Below are 27,977 nucleotides of genomic sequence, written 5' to 3'. Positions count from 1 at the left end.
CAGGAACATAAATTTTAAAATCTTGAAATGGCTGATTTCAAATGAATTTTCACAAGGGGTAAATGGCTTTATGTACTAAAAACTCAGCCCACCATTTAAACAAATCACAACTTGGTTCACAAAAGACTTATAAGTAACAAAAAGCTTTCCAGAAAATGAAGAATGAGTAGGATGTGAGGAGACATTAGGCAGAAGTTTCAGTGAAGCATCCCTACATCTGCTCACCAGGGAATTTGGAGCAGCTTACCACCTTGTTCTTAAGCATGATCTGGAAATAGTTTTACTTTGCTTTTTTTTAACTAGTAACGCAAATAAATAAGAAGCTCATGACTAAAACGTCATCATCTCAAGCATTTTGATGCACTACAGTAAAGCGGCTCATGCTTCTTTGGGGAAAACTAAGGCATTCATAGATACATGATGTAAACAATCAGTGGATAAACTGAGCTCAGAGATTTAATCGCCAGTAATAATTTTTTAAAAATACACCTGGTTTAGCAGCAGGACAAAAAGAGCACAAGCATTTCACATTCACTAAAGATCAGGGGCAGACTGATAAGGACAGAGTTGTCCTTATTTTTCACTGTGCCCATAAAAAGCACTGTCATTCCCCATTAAAAACTAGTTGCTGAGGACTCTCTCCCCATTAAAGCAACAACAAAAATATTTCCCAAATAAAAAAAAAAAAAAGCCTATTTCAAGGATTATATTAGATAACTATATATTCTTTCAGAAAAAAATATTTAGTCCAACATGAAAGTAAGCAGCAACTGAACAACGAATTTAGACCATCACAAGTTCCAGCTTCAGCCTCTTTTATCTCTGGGGCACCTGCCCAACTTTATCTGCTTTCTGCTCTGGGAGTCCTCTAACGACTGCTACTATTAAGAAGCTACTACAATTATGGAGTTCCCGTCGTAGCTCAGAGGTTAACAAGGCCAACCAGCATCCATGAGGATTCAAGTTCAATCCATGGCCTCACTCAGTGGGTTACAGATCCAGCGCTGCTGTGAGCTGTGGTGTAGGCCGCAGATGTGGCTCAGATCTGGCATTGCTGGGGCTGTGGTGTAGGCCAGCAGCTGTGGCTCCGATTCAACCCCTGGCCTGGGAACCTCCATATGCCATGGATGCGCCCCCCCCCAAAAAAAAGAATTCTAAGTATTCTCCAGATGAGACCTCAATTTTTATATTTCCACCTCTTTTTGTAAATAATCCACTAGGAGCAGTAATCTTTTTTTAACCCTTTTTTTTTTTTTTTTTTTTGTCTTTTGTTGTTGTAGTTATTGTTGCTATTTCTTGGGCCGCTCCCGCGGCATATGGAGGTTCCCAGGCTAGGGGTTGAATCGGAGCTGTAGCCACCGGCCTACGCCAGAGCCACAGCAACGCGGGATCCGAGCCGCGTCTGCAACCTACACCACAGCTCGCGGCAACGCCGGATCGTTAACCCACTGAGCAAGGGCAGGGATCGAACCCGCAACCTCATGGTTCCTAGTCGGATTCGTTAACCGCTGCGCCACGACGGGAACTCCTAGGAGCAGTAATCTTAAGAATCCAAGATATCATAAGAATTTACTTTAAAAATTCAAAATTAAGATGAATTGAAAGAATGTAAAGGCGTGGGCAAACCCTTCAAGTGACATTTAAGGCTGTAAGTCCAGTTTTACTGGATCCCCACAATGGCTCTTAAATGCATATTTTGAATAAATATTACACTGAATAATTCCTCCCTTCTCTTCCAGTGTATAAATGAGTACAGACACACCATTTCTGGATTTCTTTTTCAAAAGCAGGAAGCAGCACGGCCGTTTCAATCACGTGAAAACCAAAAGGCTTCTCCCTCCAAAATCAATAAATCAGGTGCCACTTCTTTATGCGGCTGGCACCCCAACAAGTCTGCTCAGAGACAAGGCCATCTCACAGCGGCTAACAGGCCTTCATCACGAGGCTTCCTGAGCACTGGGCCAAGTTACAGTGGGTCGGGGGTCAGAGCCTCTAACCATAAAACCGCACATGCTAAAGTATGAAGGAAGGAGCCTTCTCTGCTCCATAAAAGCAGGGTTTTTTAGGGGGAGGGGGCGCACCCGAGGTATGCGGAGGTTCCCAGGCTAGGGGTCAAACTGCCAGCTGCCCGCCTGCACCACAGCCACGGCAACATAGGATGCAAGCTGTGTCTGCCACCTGCACCACAGCTCACGGCAAGGCCGGATCCCCTACCCACTGAGCGAGGCCGGGGACTGACCCGCATCCTCACAGGTACTCATGCGATTCATTTCCACTGCGCCACAAAGGGAACTCTCCAAGCAGGTTTTTCAATAGCACAGACACCAAGTTCTGGTTTTTCCTCACTCTTTAGGATAAATCTAATCCAGTAACTGAAACTCGACCCACTTATCTTTGCTGGAGTGGGTAACCTCATTTGCCCCAGAACGAAATCCCTAAAGAACTCCCTGTGGCGCACATCAAACTGGGGATTCTTAGAAACAAAACACTTGGGCGTGAGCGACAATCTCCTCTTTCAAGGCTAAGCTGCTTTCCATCTACGTGGTTCAGTTTTCCAGATAGTGCAAATCTGGGATTTTACGGCCTCTCCAGTTTACGTTGTGGATTTCTTTTTCCCTACATTTTTTATATTTTACAAAAGCAACAAGGCACCTTAAAGGATGGCCTAATAAACAATGCCTCGGGGATCTAGCAATCTGGTACCCACCAAGAATGTGGACTTCCTGGAGCCATAAGCAACAACACAAAACCCATTTCCACACCAGTACAAGCAATACAGCCAGTATCTCCTTCACCACTGCCTCCCTCTGTGCTTATCGCTCCCAAAAGGTGAAACCAATAAACAGGAAGCAGCTGATGTTCACCTGCATCCAAAGAGTTTTAACCCATCAAAATCAACTTGAGGAGTTCCCCTGTGGCACAGCATGTTAGATCCAGCACTGCCACTTCAGCAGCTCGGGTCTCTGCAGCATTGTGGGTTCAACCCAGCGTGGGTCTATCCCTGACCTGGGAACTTCCATAAGAGAGGCCAAAAAATAATAATAATAATCAAAAATCAACACTTTAGCCCCAGGCAGCTGCATGGGTTTTCTTACAGCTCCCATGCTGCTGTAATGAGCAATGACTTATAACAAAAGGAAATAATGCAAAGCATACGAGGAGTACTCCGAGAGGCGACCAGAGACAATAATAAGCAGCATATTCTTTTTTTTTTTTTTCCCACACCCGCAAAGTTCCCTGGCCAGGTATCGAACCCGAACCACAGCCATGACAATGCTGAGTCCTTAGCTGCTAGGCCACCAGGGAACTCCAATCAGTACACTCTTAATGACTTCTCTCAGTGCAGAGAAAGACATTAGACTTGGGATCACTTTACAGATAAGTTCACTCCTAAAACAAACTACAGGGCAGCTCCTACAAACTAGAAACGAAATCATAAGCTGTACCTGCGAATTACACTTCTGTGAAAATCGTGTAAACAAGGATGCTCTCATACGCAGTCTTTGTTCTTAGGAAACAGCCTAATCTCTGTGTCCTGATAGCTCCAAGAAATACTACTAAATGAAAGAAGATATAAAAATGATTGGTGTGTTGGGGAGTTCCCATCGTGGCGCAGCGGAAACAAATCCAAATAGTATCCATGAGGTTGCGGGTTCGATCCCTGGCCTCGCTCAGTGGGTTAAGGATCCGGCATTGCCATGAGCTGTGGTGTAGGTCACAGACTCGGCTTGGATCTGGCGTTGCTGTGGCTCTGGTGCAGGCCGGCAGCTGTAGCTACAATTAGACTCCTAGCCTGGGAACCTCCATATGCTGCAGGTGCGGCCCTAAAAATACAAAAAAAAAAAAGATTGGTGTGCTCCCATTTGTGTTGTTTATAAAAAGTATATATGCTGAATATGCATGTCCACGTCTGGAAGGAAACAGTGCTAAGTCGCACACATCATAATACTTTTACCATTTTGTAACATTTTAAATTTCTACCGTATGACTGAAATGCTTTTTTCTAAGTCTCACTTTAATATACCCTATATATGTCAAAACGTGGGCTTTTAGGTACGGCCCTAAAAAGATAAAAAAAGACAAAAAGGAGTTCCCGTTGTGGCTCAGTGGTTAACAAATCCAACTAGGAACCATGAGGTTGAGGGTTCGATCCCTGGCCTCACTCAGCGGGTTAAGGATCTGGCGTTGCCGTGAGCTGCGGTATAGGTTGCAGACATGGCTCGGATGCTGTATTGCTGTGGCTGTGGTGTAGGCCAGTGTCTACAGCTCCGATTCGACCCCTAGCCTGGGAACCTTCACATGCTGTGAGTGCGGCCCTAGAAAAGACCAAAAAACAAAAACAAAAAAATAAATAAAGACTTACAATTAATACTGTATAACACATTAAAAAGTGCACTACATAAAGGGGCATGAAAAAAATTACTTCACAAAAATAGGAGTCTACATCAAAACGAAAGGGAAACAGTCAATTCTCTCCACACTTTCTGCACATATTATTTATTTGTTTTTAAAAAACTATTCTTTTTTCTTTTGTCTTTTGTCTTTTTAGGGCTGCACCCAAGGCATATAGAGGTTCCCAGGCTAGGGGTTGAATCAGAGCTGTAGGTGCTGGCCTATACCACAGCCACAGCAGCACAGGATCCAAGTCGTGTCTGCAATCTACACCACAGCTCACAGCAATGCCAGACCCCTTAACCCACTGAGCGAGGCCAGGGATCCAACCTGCGTCCTCATGGATGCTGGTCAGATTTGTTTTCACTGAGCCACAAGGGGAACTCCACTATTATTTTCATTAGGGATGCACAAGAAACCTGATCCTCCTCTGTCCTGGTCTAAACCAGACAGATTTCACTATTAACCAGGTCTCTGTTTCAAAGTACAGCTGACCCTTGAACAATAGGGAGGCCGGGGATGCCTACCAGCTATGCCGTTGAAAACCCACGTGTAACGTTAGAGGTGGCCCTCTCTAGCCATGGTTCCACATCCAAGGATTCAACCAGCCATGGATCGCGGAGTCTTACAGTACATATTTATGGAAAAAAATCACACAAGTGGACCTGCACAGTTCAACCCTATGTAGTTCCAGGGTCAACTGCTTTGCCCAGCTCCAGTCAAGAAACGGTAACTAAGAAAACAACAAGACTGATACGAGGCTATACCTCACCCAGGGACGGAGGTCTGAAAGTTGTTCTTTTAAACTAGTTGCAAAGAGAAGCCCCAAGAACCACGTTCAATCAACAGATGCTTTTTCTTTGGTCCATAGTGTTTGATAAGAACGTTGTTACCAATGTTTAAAAGTCAAAAATTTCTCCTTTAAAATCGGGGTCCTCACGAAAAATTGGAAGATCTACTAACATTAGGCCAGGATTTCCACAAAGAATTAACTGGAGCTAATTAGTGGGTGTCCACGGTTGGGTTTTTTTTAGTTTTTTGCACCTTTTAGGGCCACACCTGGAGGTTCCCAGGCTAGGGATCCAATCCAAGCTACAGCTGCTGGCCTACACCACAGCCACAGCAACGTGGGATCTGAGCCGTGTCTGCAACCTACGCTTCAGCTCACAGCAATGCCAGATCCCCAACCCACTGAGCGAAGCCAGGGATTGAACCCACATCCTCATGGATGCTAGTCAGATTTGTTTCTGTTGCGCCCAGACAGGAACTCCCAGTGGCTGTCCACTTGAGATGGACACTCTAGCTGTGCTCTTCAATTCACCATAGTCTCCACGCTTCGCCTTCAAACCATCCCAGAATCTGACCATTTCGTACCCCTCTGCTGCTCCCTCCCTAGTCACAGACCATACACCTCTCACTTAGCTGACCTACTACAATGCCCTCCTTCCTGGACGCTGCTTTTCTTCATTCCCCATTTGGAGATATCCTCTTAATACAGCAGCTAGTGCTGCGGTTATCAGCATATGTTTTTCATTCATTCAACAAACATTTACTCAGACATTGCCATTATTCAGAATTTGCCTGTGCACCAAATTTGGGACAATTTTAGCATCAAAACAATTAATTCGGGTAATGGGCTAAATAACATATAAGTAAAATAAGAATCTCTGAGTCCACACAACAATAACTACACAAGGGAGAATGTACCGTCCTTACTCACAGTAGAATGCAACCATCACAGGATTGCAGATTCAGACTAGAGTCATTATTGGATGTTAAATCTATTAAGCAAAACTTTCAAGAGGAACAGTGTATTTCTAGAGTTTCAAAGTATCTCCTCGCACATTACTTCATGATAGCAAAGGGTAAAAATGCTAACTTTCCAGTTAAGAAACTCAACAGACGTCATTTCAACCAAGCGATCAAATTAACATTTTACCAAAAATGGAATTTCGTGTGGCCCCCATGACGATAAAAACAGACATTATGTTCCTTTTCACACCATACGCTGAGACAACCGAAATGTCATTTCTGTGATACTCCAGCCAAAAAGTTATCACCTGAATCTAATCACGAGGAAACATCAGACAGACCCAAACTGAAGGACACCCTACAAGACACCTTGCCTGGGAGCTTCAAAAACACCAGTCAGGAGAGACACAAGGTATTAACTACTAAAAGCAATGCATTTAGTACCTCTACAGGACTAGATCCAGGACCAGGAATTGTTTTTTAACTTGTCATTCACTTGTATGTGGAATCTCAAAAGCAAAACAAACTAGGGATTACAACAAAAAAGAAGCGGATTCACAGATAAAGAGAACAAACTAGCGGTTACCAAGGAGGAGTGGGAAGGAGCGAGGGCCAGGACAGGGCTGGGGATTAAGAGGCACAAACCATGTGAGAATAAAGAAGTCACAGAGATGGACTGTGCAACGCAGGGAATGGAGCCAGTATTCTAGAACGACTACACATGGAATACGACCTTTAAGAAGTGGGAGTCGCCATGCTGCAACCTGAAACGTATAGAACTCTGCACCTCAACTGTCCCTCGATCTTAAAAAAAATCTGTCCTGGTGGAGCTTATTAGATACGGCTGAAATCGGAATACTATCACTTTATCAGTGTTAGACTTCCTCCGTCTATTAATCATACTACGGTTGTGTGAAAAGAAAATGTTCTTACGAAGTAAAAGCTGAGGTAGAGACAGGAGCACGACTCTCAATGATTCGGTTATGTGCCCACACACACTGAGACACAGAGGGCGCAACAACACTGCAGGCCAAACGTGAACGGGGCGGAACTGCAGGAGCGCGAACACGAGTTCTTTGACCACTTCTTACAACTCCTCTACAAGCTGGGGACTGTTTCAAAACAAAAAATTCAACACTCTGAAGACCTCACGACGACGCACCTCGGAGTAGCAGTCTACAGTGGTCTACAGTGCTCTCTGCACAACCTGACCTGGGGGCTCTGGGACCCCCTGCACGGCACCCCCTCTCCCCCCACCCCCTACCTACTAGCCTGTGGGCTCTGGGACCCCCTGCATGGCACCCACCCCACCCCGGATCCCTCATTGCTCTTTAGCGCACCAAGCAACCTGCTGCCTAGAACCTTCTGGCTTCCTGCACCCTTGGCCTGGCATACATTTCCTGCAGACATTAACATGCGTCACTCAGAAAGGCCTAACCTGGAGTTCCTGCTGTGGCTCAGCAGTAACAAATTCCAATGGCATCCATGAAGATGCAGGTTCAATCCCTGGCCTCGCTCAGTGGGTTAAGGGTCCAGCATTGCCATGAGCTGTGGTCACAGACGTGGCTCAGATCTGGGGTGGCGGTGGCTGTGGCGTAGGCCAGCAGGTGCAGTTCCGATTAGACCCCTAGCCTGGGAACTTCCATATGACACACGTTCAACCCTTAAAAAAAAAAAGGAGTTCCCGTCGTGGCGCAGTGGTTAACAAAACCAACTGGGAACCATGAGCTTGCGGGTTCGGTCCCTGCCCTTGCTCAGTGGGTTAAGGATCTGGCGTTGCCGTGAGCTGTGGTGTAGGTTGCAGACACAGCTCGGATCCCACGTTGCTGTGGCTCTGGCATAGGCCGGTGGCTACAGCTCCGATTAGACCCCTAGCCGAGGAACCTCCACATGCTGCGGGAGCGGCCCAAGAAATAGCAAAAAGACAAAAATAAAACAAAACAAAACAAAACAAAAAAAACATATGTCTACCATGACGCCTTGAATTGACAGTTAAAAAGTTTGAAAAAAAAAGGAAAGACCTAACCTAATTAAAAGTTGGAATTTCCCTTCCCCCAGTACTATGCTCTTCCGTGTATTATTTCTCTCCACAGACCGTGTTGCCACCTTATATCCTAAATATTTTATTTATTTATGGAATCACCTCTTTCCCCACTGAAATACAAGTTCTATTACGGCAGAGATTTTTATCTATGTTTGTCCGCCACTGAATCTCTAGCCCCCAAAATGACTCCTAACAGACAGCAGACTCTCAGTAGATATGTCCTGAACGAATTCTAGGTACTTATTCAGCTCATTTAATAAACCTTTGTTTCCTTCTGCTCTGCTTCACTGTTTTGTTCAAATCTGCTGCTCACAATCGCCTAACCTTCATGTATAAAAACAACTCAGGGGAGTTCCCGTGGTGGCGCAGTGGTTAACGAATCCAACTAGGAACTTTGAGGTGGCGGGTTCGGTCCCTGCCCTTGCTCAGTGGGTTAACGATCTGGCGTTGCCGTGAGCTGTGGCGTCGGTTGCAGACGAGGCTCAGATCCCGCATTGCTGTGGCTCTGGCGCAGGCCGGGGGCTACAGCTCCGATTCGACCCCTCGCCTGGGAACCTCCATATGCCGTGGGAGCGGCCCAAGAAATAGCTAAAAAGGCAAAAAAAAAAAAAAAAAAAAAAAAACAACTCAATTATAACAAACGACAGAAAAAAAGCAAAACATCCTCATCTTCTCAAATGTAATTTTTTCCAATACACGAAAAATGACCACTATTGTCAGCCTGAGAAGGAGCCCGAATAACCCTGCAGAACGACAAGCAGAGGTGATGGGACGTCTGCGTCCCAGCGGCCATCAGCTCCTGCCTCCTCCCAGAGCATCGATCAGAAGAGCCCTCAGGAGGCAGGTCCCTCCCAGACCGGCGCACGTGGCAGGAGGCCATGCGGAGAGCCCATCGCCGACGGCAGGCTCTCCCGTTGCTTCAGCCTGCGGCCCGGCACCTGCCCACGAGAGAACCAGGAGCTGCCCCGCCTGCGGCAGCCCTGAGCCTCACCACCGGGCCGCTGCGCCTGCTTCGGGCAGAAGCGGGCCCTACGCGCGCCCCGGGACTTACGCTGCGAGTAGAGCAGGATCTGAAACTCCAGCAGGGCGCAAGTGAAGAGCTGAAACACGTTCTCCACCCCCAGCAGCTCGAAGACCTCTCTGACAGGAAAGTCGAACAGGGGCAGCTCGCTGGTGCTTGGTCTCTGGCAGACGATGGGCGCGTAGACCCCGGAAAACTTCAAGGAGCGGCCGGGGGGCGGGAGCGGCACCTCGTAGAGGACGTTGTATATGTAGCTCTCCAGGGGCAGCGGGGGCGGCTGGGGCGACGTGACCGCCCGGTGCAGCTGCTCCAGGACGCTGCGACACGCCTTCATGAAGGCCATGGGCGTGATGAGGCAGATGCACTTGGAGACGTAGAGCGTGTCCCGGCTGATGTCGTAGGAGTTGAGGCGCTGCAGCTTGGTCCCAGGAGCGCCCCCGCCGTCCCGCAGGCCACTGTGGTCCTGGCCATCCGGGGGCGCGTGGAAGACGTCATACTCGGCATTGTGCATGTGGTAGAGCGTCTGCATCGCGCTGCAGATCTGCTTGCTCGTCACCTCCTCGTAAAACGTGAGGGCAAAGCCAAAGGTCCGCGAGCCGTCCTCCCTTGTAATGATGAAGGCGTGAAACTGAGGCTCCCTGGGGTCGGCCTGGGTCTTGAACGCCAGCCCTTTGGGCATGCACAGCTGCAAGACAAGGGGGCACAAGTGGCGAGACGCTCCCCCGACCCTTCTCTCCGAACCCCAGCACAACCCGTTCACTGAACGAGCACCTACTGTGCCGGGGCTTTGGAACATCAAGACCAACACAGCAAAAATCAGCCCTAAAGAACGCCCAGGCGGAGTTCCTGTCGTGGCGCAGTGGTTAGCGAATCCACTAGGAGCCATGAGGTTGCGGGTTCGATCCCTGGCCTCGCTCAGTGGGTTGCCATGGGCTGTGGCGTAGGTCGCAGACGCAGCTCAGATCTGGCATGGCTGTGGCTGTGGTGTAGGCCAGCGGCTCCAGCTCAGCTTGGACCTAGCCTGGGAACCTCCATACACCTCGGGTGCAGTCCTAGAATCGACAGAAAGACAAAAAGAAAAAGAAAAGAAAAGAAAAGAACGCCCATGCCAAGACACACAAGTAACTAAAACCACGATGCATTTATCGAGGCTCCAACAAATGTACATAAAATGCCTGAGGAACACAGAATGAGCAACACAGTCTGGGACATCAGAAGAGGCTTCAGAGATAAGCTTTCCTAGAATTCACCAGGTAGACAAGAAAAAGAAGGGCATTTCCGAGGCACAAAGAAAATGCACAAAGGGAGTTCCCTTCATGGCTCGGCAGTTACCAAATCTGACCAGGATCCATGAGGTTTCGGGTTCTATTCCCAGCCTGGCTCAGCAGGTTAAGGATGTGGCATTGCTGTGAGCTGTGGTGTAGGTTGCAGACGTGGCTCGGATCTGGCTTTGCTGTGGTGTGGGCCAGCAGCTGGAGCTCCAATTCAGCCCTTAGCCTGGGAACTTCCATGTGCTGCAGGTATGCCCCTTAAAAAAAGGAAAAGAAAAAAGAAAATGCACAAAGGAGGTAAAAGAACTAAAGAGTTTTGGCAGGTGGTTAAGCATGACAGCATGTATTAGGAGCTGATGCTAGAAATATATCTAAAACCAGACAGATGCAACTTCATACCTAAAAATAAAGCTTTTGACTCCACCAGCTCACAAGTTTCTGTCATCAATAAAACCTCTTTTCATAGGAAAAGAAAGGGGGTGTTGATTTCATATAAAGCAAGGAAATGACATAATCAGGATAAAGAATCCGTTTTCCACTCTAATTCAGCTGGGTTATATAGAGAAACGTGGACCGCTCATCCAACCGACCTGAATCAATCAGTCCCCACTTCCCGCTCTCACACACACCGAGCTCCACACACGGACTGCCCGGAGGCCGGCTGAACAGCACAGTACGGTACATCCGTGAGCCCTGAGCGTGACTTCTCAAAGCCGAAGGGTTTCTGGGCTTTGCCGAAAGGAAATAAGCGCCAGACGAGGCGTCAAAAAACTTGGGGCTAAGACTCGGTGTCCTCATTGCGAAGTGAGGACAACACGGTTCGCTGTGTCTGCTTCACAAGGTTCCCTCGGGCATCAAACAAGACCATCCTCGAAAAGTTACTAAACGTGGCTGGGAGCACAGTTCTGGGACGAGACGACGGTGTTTGTGAAGCTCAGCTGCTCCTCAGCCAGGGGGCCCTGAGCCCGTTACTCAGCCCGTCTGGATCTGAGTCTCCTCGGCTGTTAAGTATTGTGTGTCTGTGCCTGTGTGGGTTTATTTTTTTCTTTTTAGGGCCGCACATGAGGCATATGGAGGTCCCCAGGCTAGGGGTCAAATTGGAGCTGCAGCTGCCGGCCTGCACCACAGCCACAGCGACGCAGGATCTGAGCCGCATCTTAGACCTACACCACGGTTTGTTGGCAACAGGGGATCCTTAACCCACTGAGCAAGGCCAGGGACTGAACCTTCAGCCTCATGGACACTAGTCAGATTCTTAACCTGCTGGGCCACAAGAGGACCGCCTACGTATGTTTACTTAGTGCTGTCTACATCCGGGGTACTGTGGGGGATTAGACGAGTGAATTCATGTAAGGTACTCATCACAGTACCTAGTACCAAGTGAATACTCAATACAAGTTAGCTTAGTCATGGCAGCATTCTTCTATAGATTTAAAATGCTGCCCTAGGGAGCTCCCGTAGTGGTGCAGCAGAAACGAATCGGACTAGGAACCATAAGGTTGCAGGTTCGATCCCTGGCCTCGCTCAGTGGGTTGCAAGCTGTGGTGTAGGTCGCAGAGGGGGCTTGGATCCTGTGTTGCTGTGGCTGTGGCATAGGCCAACAGTTGTAGCTCAGATTCAAACCCCTAGCCTCCATATGCCATGGATGCAGCCCTGAAAAGCAAAAAAAAAAAAAAAAAAAAAAGATTAGAATTATAATAAAACAAAAATACCAATTTCTGCCATATTACTTAAATGTGTTCCATGTACCTCTTCTTTTTGGCATGCAGAAGTTCCCAGGCCAGGGATCGAACCTGAGCCATAGCAGTGATAACCCCAGATCCTTAACCTGCTGAGCCACCAGGGAACTCCTATACAACACAGATTAGGAGAAAACTGTTTTTTCCTTTTTTGGCCAAACCACAACACCCCTGGGCCAGGGACTAAATCCAAGCCACAGCTGTGACCTATGCCACAGATGCAGTAACACTGGATCCTTAACCCACTACACTGGGCTGGGGATCAAACCCACGCCACTTCAGAGACAACACCAGATCCTTAACCCACTGTGCCATAGTGGAAACTCCAGAGAAAACTGCTTTATATCATGTAATATCAATGCTATAAGCAGCCAATAGCTCAATCTCACTGAAAAAAAAAAGGTTCACTGACCCAAAACTACGTATTTGATTGCCTCAAAAGAAACATGTTGTGATTTTGGAATATCTGATATAGTGATCAAAATGCAGAATCAGAGTCCCCACCATGGTGCCGTGGGTTACGAATCCAACAGCAGCACCTCGGCTCCCTGTGGAGGTGCTGGTTCAATCCCCAGCCTGGCACAATCAGTTAAAGGATCTGGCACTGATGCAACTGTAGCCTGAGTCACAGCCACAGCTTGGATTCAACCCCTTGCTCAGGAAATTCCATATGCGGCAAGTGCAGCCATTAAAAAAAAAAAAAAAAAAAAAAGCAGAATCATGAACAATATGCACATAACCCCTTCTTCAAGGGTTACTGATATTTGGTGGAACCACTGCTACCCTAGTCTGAACTCACAATCCCACTGTAAGTTACTATATAAATTATCTCACACTTGTATCTAACGAATACTAACCATTCCCACTGCATCTTGGTCAAAGGGATTCCAGTCTACGTTCTCAGGATACCGGGCAAGGACCTTAGACTTGAATGTTCGTCTCAACGGTGTCTGCTCAAAATTTTCTCCTGCAACAAAAAGAATAAAGCAAATCATCTCCACAAAGTCCCTTGAAATCGCAGGGTTATGACTGTCTAAGCTTGGCTGTCCCGCAAGTTACAGAAACGAAGGCAAAGGGTTAGTACACAACCGTCTAAGAAGAGGAAAAGCACAACGGTTATCAGGTCAGTAAAGAAGCTGAAACAGTTTAGCATGGTTAATGATGGATACTGCCAGCTAGCTACTTGGCCTCTTTAAACTGAAATTATTACTACAAACCCAATAGTTAATCTTCTTCAGGGAAGAGGGGAGAAAACACAAGGAAAGATAAAGAATTGTATCTTTTTTCCCCCAAAAGCCACATTTAGTTTGTTTAAAGTCAACTGATAACATCATAGAAGCATAAATTATTTTAAATTCAGAATAAAGTATGCATTTCTATGATGTCTGAAAAAAATACAAAGGGACTAAAAAATTCAGTAACATTAGGAACGTAGATTTCAAGGTAAATCTAACGAGCTATTTTCTCAACTCAGAATCATCTGGAGGAGTTCCCATTGTGGATCAATGGGTTACGAACCCAACACAGTCTCCACAAAGATGCAGGTTCGATCCCTGGCCTCACTCAATAGGTTAAGTATCCAGAGTTGCCTAATGCTGAGGTGTAAGTCATACGACTCAGCTCTGGCTGCGGCATGGCTGCGGTGTGGCTGTGGCTATGGCATGGCTGTGGTGTGGCTGTAGCTGTGGCGTGGCTGTGGCTATGACGTGGCTGCGGCGTGGCTGCGGTATGGCTGTGGCTATGGCATGGCTGTGGCGTGGCTCTGGCTCTGGCTGTGATGTAGGCTGGCAGCTGCAGCTCTGATTCAACCCCCAGCCTGGGAACTTCCATATGCCACAGGTACAACCATAAAAAAAAAAAAAAAAAAAAAAAAAAAAAACTTGAAATTTCTGAAATTCTCCTTTGTTTCCCCCTTCCCCTCCCTAAAAAACTTTAGCATATACTGAAATAAGAACACTGAAGTGAAAAGAGGAAAAATCAAAGAACCCACCACCTAGAAGAATACAAATATGAAAAATCTATTGGTAAAAAGGCATAAAAAGTTAGAAGGTTAAGGTGCAAAGTGCCACTGGAGAGACTTAAACGAGAACCCCCAGAAAGCTTTGGGAGCCTCAACTTTGTTTTTACCTTCAGCTGTACTGGAAGTGAAAGGCCTGGCACCATCCCTGGCTTTAGAAGCCTGTATGTACTGGCATAACGCTACATGACAAATGAAATAACACAGTATTACAATAAAGCAGTGTCGTTCAAACTGTTTTGACTATTACTCCAGCAAGAAACGAATTTACATCATGAAGCAATAAACACACACGACATGTATATATAAATTTAAACAATTTCACAAAGGAAATACTCACCTTTACGAAACAGGATGTCTTTGCATAATCTCTATCTCATTAAAACCCAAAATGCTAACTGCAAACCTTCTAACTGTCATGATTCACAGTTCGAAAAACATTCCACTGTAGTATAACGGGATGAAAAGCTCAACAGATACTAAATTACTATATAGTCACTAGCACTTTACCCAAAACTACACCACCCCAAACACTGCTTTTTCTCAGGAATTAGGCAGAAGGAGACAAATTAAATGCACCTAAATATTTCAAACAAATAAACTTCGTAGGAATTATGGGAAAACGTGGGCAACGTGAAAAAGGGCAACGCCGTTGAATTCTTTCCATTCGCACGAGTGAGCAGGTCACACAAGGGCCTGAGGGACCGCAGGATCACGAAGAACCGGATGAAACGCCTGTCCTCAGCCATCACACCGCCAACGTACAGGAGAAAGAACACACACAGGAGTTCCCATCGTGGCGCAGTGGTTAAGGAAGAGACTAGGAACCATGAGGTTGCAGGTTCGATCCCTGGCCTTGCTCAGTGGATTAAGGATCCAGTGTTGCCGTGGGCGGTGGTGTAGGTTGCAGACATGGCTCGGATCCCCCGTTGCTGTGGCTGTGGTGTAGGCTGGTGGCTCCAGCTCCGACTCGACCCCTAGCCTGGGGATCTCCACATGCCACAGGAGCGGCCCAAGAAATGGTATGAAAAACACACACACACACACACACACACACACACACAACAACAGCCCCCCGGGAGGCCCTCGTCTGGGAGGCGCCAGCCCACGAGCTCCAACCACTCCGAGCCCGCGCACAGGGCCCTGTCCACGCGTGCTGCGCATCGGATAAATTCTGTGCCAACTTGAGTTTTTCTAAGTTGGCTTGGAACCTAAACGGGCTGGGGGTCGTTAAGGAAGGTGCGACCCGCACCAACCCGGGGCTGGGATAAACCTCACGTCAGGTGACGCTTCACTCGGAATCGCCCGGTGGCATCTCAAGAGTCTCCAGAAAGGAGTTTATTACCAACTCTGAGGAACGTGTTCCAGAAACTAACACTGACCCGTCAGAAAGTTACTGCTTTTCTAATGAAAACCTTCGCTTTCATTTTCTCTCAGGTTTTCCTTCAGCAGCAGAAGCCCACTCACTCACAATTTCCAATGCCCAGCAAGACCCAACCGCCCTTCTGTTAGTAAAGCGAGTTTCACCATCTCAATTCCTCTCGCTTCCGATTCCTTCTTCCAAACTGATTTTTTGCAACTCTTTTCCAGCAAATTTCACCTCTCGAAATACATCCGATAGTCTTCACTAAAGAAGACAGGCGAAATCAGCAGGCGGCTGGTAATCTCGGCAGCGATGCAGCCCCGCGGCTGTGGAGAGCCCGTGCCAGGGCTCCGACGGGCACCCGCACAGCGTGGCCCCCGACGGCAAGCCTCGCCCACCGGGCAGCGGCTCAGCAGCAAGCCGCTGACACGAGATCTTGTCTAGAGTCGGCCATTCTCGGAAAGCGTGTTTAAACCACATCCAGTTCTGAGAAAAGATACCTATTCCTGCCTCTAAGCTGCTTGCGTCAGTTTGCTCAGGTCTTCCCAGGCAGGCTGGAAAGCCCCCGGGTAAAAACCGCCTGATGCGCGGACCGACCCCGAGTCAGGGCCCCGAGCCAGGGCCCCGAGCCAGGGCCCCGAGGTAAGGCTGCAGAGGAGCCGACGTCCCAAGGTCCCTCTCAGACGTGAAGAGATTCAGAGCATGAAACGGGGCTATTTAAGGGGAGAGTTTGAAAGGGCCCTGAGCCAGAGGCGAACATACGGAGACCGCCTGCCGTGTAGACAGAAAGGAGGGCGCCCCAAACCACAGGGAGCCCAGGTCCGCTCCCCGTCCCCAGCACCCGATCCTCTCCCTGCTCCTTCCTTAACACCCGAGGAAGGAAATCTTGCTAGAAAAGGCACAACGCAGGGTCCCAGGCAGAAAAAGTCCTCTGCGTGCTCGACTGGACCAGCAAGCAGCAGCGAGCGACTCGGGGTTTTCGCCACGAGCGGAGAGGCAGCGCATCACGAAGGGGTGCCAGGGCCCCGAGAACAGGTCGTGTTCATCGCGGCCGCCCTAGGAAGGGTGTCAGGAGAGTAGCAGAGGTCGGAGATCACACACCTACGACCTTTTTATTAAAAACTCTCCATCCTTCTTCATTCACTGAGGGCTGAGTTTTTAGAGAATGAGCCGCAGAGACCCAGGGCGCTGACTCTAAAAACTACCTCCTGAAGCCTGTACACGCACCACAGGCCCTTTGATGCTCAACATTTAGGCCTTTGGAAATTCAAACAATATCCGGAATAGGACATCACAACCACAACTGTCCCAGAAACAACAACTAATACGGGCCCAGCACAACTGTCAGCAGATCTAGATCTCAGAACTAAGGCCCATTTCTAAGAGCAAATTAAAAATCGGTCCCCTAGGTATCAGTCTGTCTTCAGGAATCTGCCCCTGGAAAGCAGAGTTGAAATCATGACAGATTCTTTTGAAGCCTGCATGCCTTACAAGGACTTCTAACAGGTTCTTTGTTGACTTGTTCTGCTTTGGCCGAGCCAGAAACAAACTGACACTTGTCCTGCTGTTAGCCTGTTGGTACTAGCCTGATGTGAAGAACCCTGGATGAGGGAAGCTTATGCTGAGAAGCTTCAAAGGCACCTCTAAACTCCCTGAAAGGATTCAAAATTTTGTATAAAGACATTTGCATTTTTCTGGGGGGGAGAACACAATCTCCATCAGATCTCAAAGGCTCTCGTGACCCAAAAAAGTTAAAAACCACAGCTCCAAATGTCTCTCCTAACTTGAACAGAAATTATTTTGACCACTTAAAGGTTAACCTAAAAAGACAGGTTTTCTTACAGTCTAAATCAAAATGCATGTACAGTCTAAAAGTAATTGCTTTCCAGGTTTATGACGGCCCAATATAGGACATTATTTTCTCCTTTCTTACCATGAGAAGCCTATGTTGATTGTTTTACACATGCAGGTGAACAAGTTATAAAAGAAAAAAATAATAACATCCTTAAAACTCCTGTCTGAAGTTCTCTGTAAGGTCATCAGAAAATGTTCACCAAAATCTTGAAGTTGCACATTTATAAAATGTATTACATCTGTGGGAAACAGTGATAGTTTTAAAATGGGACAACAGCTATGAAAAGATAGGTCCCCAAACAGCAACATGAGAAACATCCAATACGGTCAAATCTTAAGCTGGTTTATGCTGAACCACACAAAGCTTCTCCAGAACACAGTGTTAGCTTAGATTCAAGCAAAATAAAAGGAACTATCATTTCCTGGGAAGTTGTCTACGGGACACATTTCAGATTAGATACACCAAGTAAAAGGAAAATTTCAAATTTTCAATGTTGGTCATCAGAGTTGGGATACTCTAAAGGAGCTTTACATAAAATTTGAAGTTAAAAAAAAGAGAGCCAAGGAGATTTTTATATCTGGTCCCTTGGAGGAGGCAGGGAGGAGGATGTTAATATCTGTGAAACAGCAGCTGGAGACAAAACACCCTGACTCTGCCAACAGAGCGGTTGACATGCTGCACTTGTGTGACGGACGGTCTGCTTTCAGACACGGCAGAGGAACTCCTACGAGACCACTCTCCTGCAGAAAATTACCAACTCTGGACACAATGCTAAAAACAACTACCTGAAGGTCCTTGAGAATGAAAGGGGATACGGGGACAATTCTTGGAAAAAGTTAACAGTGGACAAGCGACCCCTTTATACGGCTTTTGGCAGGGCAGGTCCCCATCCGTGCCATGAGAGGTGGCTAAAATTCAGATTAAAGATTCATCATCTGGAGTTCCCGTCGTGGCCCAGCAGTTAACGAATCCGACTAGGAACCATGAGGTTGTGGGTTCGATCCCTGGCCTTGCTCGGTGCATTAAGGATCTGGTGTTGCTGTGAGCTGTGGTGTAGGTCACAGACGCAGCTCGGATCCAGTGTTGCTGTGGCTGTGACATAGGCTGGTGGCTTCAGCTCCGATTTGACCCCTAGCCTGGGAACCTCCATATGCCGCAGGAGCAGCCCTAGAAAAGGCAGAAAGACAAAAAAAAAAAAAAAAATTCATCATCTTGCTAGCTTGAGGAATCAGAGGACTGACTTTAAAGCCATCACAACAGCTGGGAAGTGAGGGAGGGAAATTCAAGAGAGAGCCAAAAAGGGGGTGCCCCTAATTGCATATAAACTCTACACAAATCTCTGGCTAACCCCTGAACCACAGATCCCAAACAGCGGATCTGAGTTAGGGCTAAAAGAACTGAACCGAGGTTTAAGCTGCTGCTCACTGCAGGAGAATGGTTTAAGAAAGCAAACAAGATTCAGTGATCTTTGAAGGAAGGTGACAGAATCCAGAGTCTCTACAACTTACTGTACACAACGAATCAGCTCTGATTCGACCCCTAGCTGAGTGCAGCCCTAAAAAGAAAAAAACAAGCAAAAAAAGATGACATCACTCTACCTTTCCTTTCACAAACATTTCTGAAACTGCCCATAAGAACAGTATTACTACCAACTCACTCTTCGGTTTTGTTTTTTTCTTTTTTTGTTTTTGCTTTTTAGGGCCTCACCCTCAGCATATGGAGGTTCCCAGGCTAGGGGTCGAATGCGACCTACAGCTGCCGGCCTACGCCACAGCCACAGCAACGCTGGATCCAAGCCCTGTCTGCGACCTACACCACAGCTCACAGCAATGCCGGATCCTAAACCCACTGAGCGAGGCAGGGGATTGAACCTGCATCCTCATGGACACTACTGAGCCGCGACAGGAACTGCCACACTTTAATTTTTGGTACATGTTGAAACACCAGCTTGAGTTTTACTTTCAGCCACGTGCTGCCCCAGCATTTCAATTCCGCCTGTCTTCCAGATAATCCCCGGACCCTGGTGCAAATCAGAGCTCGTCTTTTCTCATCTCTGGCCAGTAAGAGAAGGGGACGCCAACTTCTAGATCAACACCGCTCTGACTTCTAGATGCCTACTGCACTACAGTCGGCGCTTTTTAGAGACAGCTTTACAAAAATACAGGAAAACGAGCAAGCAGAGTTCGGGCAGCTAAAGAAAACCCTCTTGCACCGCATGCATCATTCTCGCTCTCATCTCCTGCGCCCATCGAACGGAGGTACGGGGACCGCTCCTGCAGCGTGAAGGGAGAAGGCGAGGGCTCCTTCAGGCCACGTCACTGCGGGCCCAGGGCACTCAGGGGTCAGGTGCTCAGGCCTTCATCCAGCACGGCGGACAAGCCTCAGGGTCTCTCCTAAGGTACTGTCTAACCCAGGAAAGCTGTTTACCAGGCCCTTCAATGAAAGAGCAATGAAAACCACCTATTACGTGTTCCCCTGAGGCATACTTGTTCACTTTCTTTTTTTTAATGATTTTTTATTTTTGCCATTGTAGTTGGTTTACAGTGTTCTGTCAATTTTCTGTACAGCAAAGGGACCTGGTCACACATGCATATGCCTTCTTTTTCTCTCATTATCCTCCATCCCAGTCCATCACAGGTGACTGGGTAGAGTTCCCTGTGCTGCACAGCAGGACCTCACTGCTGATCCACTCCCAAAGCAACAGTTTGCATCTACTAACCCCAGACCCCCCGTCCCTCCCACTTCTCTCTCTCGACGTGTCAGGTAACTTCAGCCTCGTGTAAATGGCCATCCCTTCTACCGACGCCCTGCCTGCTGCCTGACAGCTTCCAGGCGCCGCGCTTCGTCCAGCGCGTGAACCTAGCAGGCCCAGGTGGCCGAACGCCTCAGGCACCCAGTTTTAACAAGACCGAGGTTTGAGAACCTATCCAGATCGGACTACTCCAAACCTCCAGGCCACAGCCGAGACAGAGCTTCGGCAGCCGGGCAGCCATTGAAGACACTGCAGGACACCTGTCTGTTGAGCCAATGTCTTGACCTTAGATCTGCAACTTGCTCGGTTTCGTGAGGGAAGCGACACGCTGTCAAATTCACGGTTTTTCAGACCAGCCTAAGGAACTGAGCCCTGTGAGTTGGAAATACACATACTTTCCTAAGCAGAGTGAGGGCTTCCAGAAGCTCTATGTGTACCCAGGCACTTTCCTCCGGAGCTAAGCCCTCCGAAAACCCAGTTTAGGCAAATGCACTGGACTGGAATCTCTGAGTAGGAAGGAGCAGAGCCCAAACCTGCACAATGGTCCCCTTGATCAGCTCAATACCAATTTTTTTTTTTTTAACATTCTTTTTCATACTCTTTACCATTACGTTTTTTTCCTCTCTTTTTTTTGCGGGGGGGGGGGGTGCGCTGGCAGCATATGGAGGTTCCCAGGGTAGGGGTCTGATCAGAGCTTTAACTGCCAGCCTACATACGCCACAGCCACAGCAACACCAGATCCGAGCCACATCTGCGACCTACAGCACAGCTCACAGCAATGCCAGATCCTTAACCCACTGAGCGAGGCCAGGGACTGAACCTGCGTCCTCATGGATCCTAGTCAGATTCGTTTCCGCTGAGCCATTACGGGAACTCCCATTACAGTTTAAGAGATACTGAACAGAGTGTCCTGTGCTATACAGTAGGACTTGTTTATTTTACATACAGTAGTTTGTATCTGCTAATCCGAAATTCCTAATGTTCCCTCCCCCACCCTTTCCCCTTTGGTGACCATAAATTGGTTTTCTGTCTGCGAGTCTATTCCTGGTTTATAAATAAGTTCATTTGTGTCCTATTTTAGATTCCACACATAAGTGACATCTATGGTGTTTGTCCTTCTTTGTCTGATTTCACAGAGTATGAGAATCTCTAGACCCATCCATGCTGCTGCAAATGGCTTTATTTCATTCTTTTTGTGGCTGACTGGTATTCCACTGTACACATGCACCACATTCTCTCTATCCACGCACCTGTTGCTGCACGGTTAGGTTGCTTGCATGTCTTGGCTATTGTGAATAGTGCTGTCATGAACACGCAATACCAATTTCTGAAATAATCAGCCTAAATTAAGTGTTAGCAACAAGCCTAGAAGGCAGGAGAGAAAGTCAAGGTCCCACCTTGGCTACTAGCTGTAAGACCGTAAACAATTTACTGAGTCTGTGGGTCTCACTTTCCTGACCGTAAAGACAAAGAAACTAGTTAAGGATCAGCAAAGGTTTTCCAGCTTGATCGGTCCATGACTTAACGATTGCTAGGCCTAGAGTCAGCCTAAGCATGGAAGTTCTACCGTTCACACTGTGCCCTGAAGGCAGGCTTAGTGCAGGCTTCGTTCTCCCTCTGCTGGTTCTCCCTCCCCAGAATCCCACCGGAACAGTAGCATAGCTGGGGAGCCACAAACCTGCAAAATGAAAGTGAGAGAAATAGCAACAAAACGTTAGAAGCTGAAAAGCAGACGGAAGGGTGGTTGATGACAGTAGACTTAAGAAAGCTGACATAAAACCAAACTTGCTAAACGCCCAGGAACTTGTCACGTCAGATACTTACAGAAGCAGGGATTAAGATGGGGCTAAAAACAGAAGGACTGATTGAAAGTCCAAGAACCAGCTGGCCTCAGCTCATGAACAGATAAACAAAAGGTTGTGTAACTACACAATGGAACATTATTTGGCTATAAAAAGAAATGAAGGACTGTTACATGCTGCCACACAAACGCAACTTGAAAACATTATGCTAAGAGAAAGAAGCCAGACACAAAAGGCCACGTGTCGTATAATTTCACATATATGAAATGTCTAGAAAAGGCATATTCATAGAGGCAGAAAGTGCCTGCCAGTGGATTAGCTGCTAACAGGTATGCATTTTCTGTGGGAGACGATGGAGATGTTTTGGAACTGAGAGAGCGGTGGTTGCACAACACAGTAAATACACTAAAAACCACGAAAGTGTGCACTTTAAAACGGCACAGCTATGTTACACGAAGTTATATTTCAATTTTAAAAAGAGAGCCAGCTGGACCCCACTGCATCCCACCCTCTACCTCTCCCACTCCTTCTGGCCTCCTCCAACCCAAAGAAACCGAAGGTTGATTCTTCACAATGGATAATAAGAGAAAGAGTGGGTGCTGGCAATGAAAAGGTGCAGACTCCTGCTGTAACATAAAGAAGGCAGGTGGAGCGTGTCCATCTGTTCTTGATATAATATGACAAAAGCAGCACTTTACCTCTGTAGGCTTCCTCTCAAAAACCATAACCCCAGTCTGGTCATGAAGAAAAACATCACACCCATCCCAACTGTGGGACATTCTACAAAACAGCTGACCAATATTCTTCAAAACCATCAAAGTCATCAAAAAGGAAGAAAGTCTGAGAGATTTTGTTACAGCTAAAAGGAACCTAAGGAGACATAAACTAATTACAATATGCCACCCTGAATGGAATGCTGGAACAGAAAGAGAGTTACACAAAACTAAGCAAATATGAGTAAAGTATAGTCAGTCCAGGAAGTCTAACAGCCAAATAACAGAAGCCCATAAAGAGAGAACAGAGAAAGTAAAGGGGAATATCTTATCAATAAAATAATTCAACAAAATTTCCCAGAAATGAAGGGAACAGATCCCCAAACGGAAAATGCTCTCCAAAGACCCAGCAGAGCAGATGAAAACAGACCCACAGTTTAACTAATACAAATAATGTGTCAATATCGGCTTCCTATTCGTGACAAGTGCAGCACAGGAATGTAAGGTGTTACTACCAGGGAAACTGAGTGTGGGATAGAGAGGGACTGCCAGTACTGTCTTCACAACTCTTCTGTAAACTTAAATCTATTCTACAAAGTTTATTTAAGAGGTTTTTAAAATTATATTCCATTTAAACAAAACAGCCAGAATAAGCAAATCTACAGAAAGAGGAAGGTGATTTCTAGCTGCCTGCAGGGGGGGAATATGGACTTGATGGTACGTAAATTAAATCTCAATAAAGTTGTTTAAAAAAAAACAAAAAACAAAAGTGCCGAATTTAAAAGGTGCTCTGCCAAAACTAAGATTAACCAAGAAGGATGTACACAGGGTGTAGGAAACTGGACCTATCACATGAGAGCATCGCGAAGGGTGACTCCGAGAAAAAGTATTAGCTCTACAACAGGCCTGCCAAGCCAAGACCCAGCCTGACGGAGCTGGGATCCACACTGCGGACCAGGTTCTCAAAGCGACCTGTGAACCAAAAACGACGACAAGCCACCGCTTACTGTTACCCATTACAGGTCTCGTCCAAGGGACAAGCCACATCAGATTCACAAAAACAATCTTTCAGATACTGCGAATCTCAAAGAGAAGTGACAGGGAGACGAATGAAGATTATCACAGTTTTCCTAACTAGGTATGATCGTGTAGAAACAAAAGGAGAGAAAGTCACAGTTAAAGCACTCAAAAAGCCTAGTGAGGGAGTTCCCTGGTGCCTAGTGTTGGCGTTGTCACTGCTACGGCCTGAGAACTTCGGCATGCCATGGGCGAGGCCAGAAAAAAAGAAGCAGCAGCAGCAGCCTAGTGAATGTGACTTCAGAAGACATCCTGAAGACAGTGGTCCTTCAATTAATTCTGTGATTTGTATCATACCCACCACAAAAAAATAAGATGGCATATAAGAAAAATCATGTTAAAAATTTAAATCAGGAGTTCCTGTCATGGCTCAGTGGTTAACGAATCCAACTAGGAACCATGAGGTTGTGGGTTCGATCCCTGGCCTCGCTCAGTGGGTTAAGGATCTGGCACTGGCGTGAGCTGTGGTGCAGGTCGAAGATGTGGTTCGGATCTGGCGTTGCTGTGGCTCTGGCATAGGCCGGTGGCTACAGCTCCGATTAGACCCCTAGCCTGGGAACCTCCAGATGCCGTGGGTGCAGCCCTAGAAAAGACAAAAAAAAAAAAAAAAAAAAAAATTTAAATCAAAAAACAAAAAAACACTAAAAGAAGCAAAGAAACGGATGTTCTTAAGTACCTATGACATAACTTTCCCGTAAACTGCAAAAATGATGGTTTGCTGACAATATATTTGTGAGCATAGTTGAAGTATAGTTGATTTACAATGTTTCAGATATACGACGAAGTGATTCAGTTGTACATACTACATACCACATATATATGTGTATAAATACATATTCTTTTTCATATTCTTTTCCATTATGGGTTATTATAAGATTCTGAATATAACCCCTTGTGCTTTACAGTAGGTGCTTGTTGTTTATCTGTTTTATATACAGTAGTGTGTATCTGTTAATCCCAAATTCCCAATTTATCCCTTCCTCCCTTTCCCTTTTGGTAACCATAAGTTTGTTTTCCATGTCTGGGAGTCTACTTTTGTTTTGTAAATAAATTCACCTGTATCACTTTTTTGGATTCCATATATAAGCAATAATGTATGTTATTTGTCTTTCTCTGCCTGACCTAACTTCACACAGAATGATAATCTGTAGGTCCATCCATGTTGCTGCAAATGGCATTATTTCATTCTTTTTTAGGGCTAAGTAATATTCCACTGTGTATATACACCACATCTTCTTTGTCCCTTCTCCTGTTCATGGACACTCAAGTTGTTTTCATGTCTTGGCTGTTGTGAATAGAGCACTTATGAACACTGGATTGCAAGTGTCTTTTCAAATTAGAGTTTTCTCCAGACATATGCCCAGGAGTGGGATGACAGGATCATATGGTAACTACTTTTGGTTTTTTTAGGAACCTTCATCTTATTCTCCATAGTGGTTGTACCAATTTACATTCCCATCAACAGTGTAGAAGGTTCCTTTTTCTCCACACCCTCTCTAGCAGTTATTATTTATAGACTTTCTGATGATGGCCTTTCTAACTGGCGTGATACTTCATTGTAGTTTTTGTTTGTTTGGGGTTGTTTTCTCTTTCAGCCGCACCCTTGGCATGTGGAAGTTCCTGGGCCAGGGATCAAACCCACGCCACAGCAGCAGCAACACTGGATCCTTAACCTGCTGTGCCACATGGGAACTTCCCCCACTGTAGTTTTTATTTGCATATTTCTAATAATTATTGATGTTGAACATTTTTTCATGTGCCTGTCGGCTATGTATACATCAAAAAGAGATTTTCTTAAACTAGGATTTAGAATGCTAAATTCCTAAATTAGTAATTCTATACTGCAATAACAAATGTCTTAACACTATTAAATAAGTACAAGGACATAGACTAGAAAAAAATTCCTATTTTTATGCACCAATTTAAAGGTGAACACTAGAAGACTACCATGTCATGTATTCCTTTTAAACCAAAGAAACATGTTATTAAAAGTTATACAGTATTAGCACAGTATTTGAAAACTGAAACGAATGAAACTAACTCAAAGCCAAAACCACTGTAGGAGTCCCGATGCATCACCTACAAGGGATTCGCATAGCTAATCGAGAGTAATGTGGCTATGAAAACAGCCATCACTCCCTGCCTTGTTCCTAAAAGCCTCCTGGGAGGAAAAGAATGTGAAATTCATCGCCCAATACTACCTTATAGTGAAAAATCTACCAAGACTCTAGCCTTAGCGTCAGCATTGCTCTTCCTTCCCAAATCACCGTAAGTGAGGAAAGCAGGGGCTCTTCACAAAGAAAATTTTAAAACAATTTCCCCCTTCCTAGATTTCTGCTCACCCAATACGCCCATTCTCCATATTTTTGCAAAGATTTCCAAAGAAGAAAATACAGATCCTTTCCTTAAAGCTCTCACTGTCGAACTCATCTATGTATCTTCTTCAAATCGCAGAAAATTGGGAGTCCCCCTCTTGGCTCAGCAGAAACAAATCTAACTAGTATCCATGAAGTCTCAGGTTCAATCCCTGGCCTCATTCAGTGGGTTAAGGATCCTGCGTTGCTGTGGCTATGGCATAGGCTGGTGGCTACAGCTCCAACTCAACCCCTAGCCTGGGAACCTCCATATGCCGCAGGTGCAGCCCTAAAAAGACAAAAGAAAAAAAAAATAAAAAATTAAAAGCATTCCTCCACCAAAGGTCAGCTTCATGAACCCAAACCTCCCATTTTATCCACATCCGACCCCGCACACTTCCCCCTCTCTTTGCATGGTATGAAATGAGAAACCTTGAATTAAGCAAAGAAAAAACAGGAGTTCCCGTCATGGCGCAGCAGAAATGAATCCGACTAGGAACCCTGAGGTTGCGGGTTCAACCCCTGGCCTTGCTCAGTGGGTTAGGGATCTGGCGTTGCCATGAGCTGTGGTGTAGGCTGCAGATGCAGCTTGGATCCAGCGTTGCTGTGGCTGTGGTGTAGACCAGCAGCTACAGCTCTGATTGGACCCCTAGCCTGGGAACCTCCATGTGCCTCAGGTGTGGCCCTAGACAGACAAAAAGATGATATAAAAAGAAAGAAAAAAAAGAAAAAATGTATATACCACCTGGAATCTCTTGAGAACATTTTCACATAGTATGTTATTTCATTAGCTTCATCACAACCCTGAGGGATTTTACAGATAAGAAAACTGCCCCCCAAAAAAAAAGGAAAGAAAGAAAAAAAACTGGCTCAGAGGTAATGTCACCAACAGGCACACGGCAAAACGGGAGGAGAAACCCCTCCACTGACCCGCCCAATGTTCTTCACGACCACTGCACTAGAGAGAGTCTCTTGAACTTCAGAGTTGAGAGCAGTCAAGTACCACCTCGGAGTTCCTGTCGTGGCGCAGCAGAAACGAATCCTCAGGAACCATGAGGTTGTGGGTTTGATCCCTGGTCTCACTTCTGATCCGGTGGGTTGAGGATCCTGCGTTGCTGTGAGCTGTGGTGTAGGCTGGCAGCTGTAGCTCCGATTAAACCATCAGCCTGGGAACCTCCATTTGGCATGGGTGTGCCCCCACCCCCGGGAAAAAAAAAAAAATCACAACACAGCAAGAGTGAGTCACACAAATTTTCTGGCTTCTCAATGCATATACAAGTTATGTTTCTACTATACCATCGTCTAGCGAGGTGTGCAATAGCATTATGTCTTAAAAAAGTACACATCTTAATTAAAAAATACTTCAGCAGTTCCCACTGTGGCTTAGCAGTAACAAACCTAACTAGCATCGATGACGACTCGGGTTCAATCCCTGGCCCCACTCAGTGGGTTAAGGGTCTGGCATAGCCGTCAGCTGTGCTGTAGGTCGCAGATGCGGCTCGGATCTGGCATGGCTGTGGCTGTGGCTGTGGCGAAGGCCAGAAGCTGTGATTCGCCCCCTAGCCTGGGACCCTCCATATGCCGCAGGTATGGCCCTAAAAAGACAAAAAAAAAAAAAAAAAAAAAAAAAATCACTAATCACAGATAGCCATAAAAATATAACAATGAAAATACTGAAACATTGACTGAATTACCAAAATGTTACACAGAGACATGAAGTGAGCAAATACTATTGGAAAAATAAGAGCTGACAGACCTCAGTGCGGGGCTGACAGAAACCTCCACTTTGTAAAGATGCAACGTCTGTGAAGCCCAATAATGAGAC

At 46.3% G+C, this 27,977-nt stretch overlaps 1 protein-coding gene across 11 annotated transcripts in view; it reads right to left on the bottom strand.

The window, feature by feature from the left end:
- Window positions 1-27,977, bottom strand: part of DENND5A (DENN domain containing 5A) — an 89,299-nt gene that overhangs the window by 47,435 nt on the left and 13,887 nt on the right. For 9 of the 11 annotated variants that reach the window (XR_014814422.1, XM_084974726.1, XM_084974733.1 and 6 more), the window contains 3 exons: window positions 14,347-14,418; window positions 13,077-13,186; window positions 9,240-9,894 (listed from right to left, as the gene is read on the bottom strand). Coding sequence is in view for 10 of the 11 variants with exons in the window: in XM_084974726.1 (XP_084830852.1) it covers window positions 9,240-9,894; window positions 13,077-13,186; window positions 14,347-14,418 (837 nt within the window). In the remaining variant the exon portion in view is untranslated. The remainder of the gene's footprint in view (window positions 1-9,239; window positions 9,895-13,076; window positions 13,187-14,346; window positions 14,419-27,977) is intronic. The other 2 variants (XM_084974727.1, XM_084974729.1) reach the window with 1 other exon arrangement.

The sequence above is a fragment of the Sus scrofa genome, chromosome 9 (assembly GCF_054392235.1).
Source record: "Sus scrofa isolate SSC_HxYL_T2T_F1_AM1 chromosome 9, Sscrofa_HxYL_maternal_Yorkshire_Landrace_v2.0, whole genome shotgun sequence".
Taxonomy (NCBI): Eukaryota; Metazoa; Chordata; class Mammalia; order Artiodactyla; family Suidae; genus Sus; species Sus scrofa.
The sequence above is the reverse complement of the archived record's forward strand: the minus strand, read 5'-3'. Positions and strand labels throughout refer to the sequence as shown.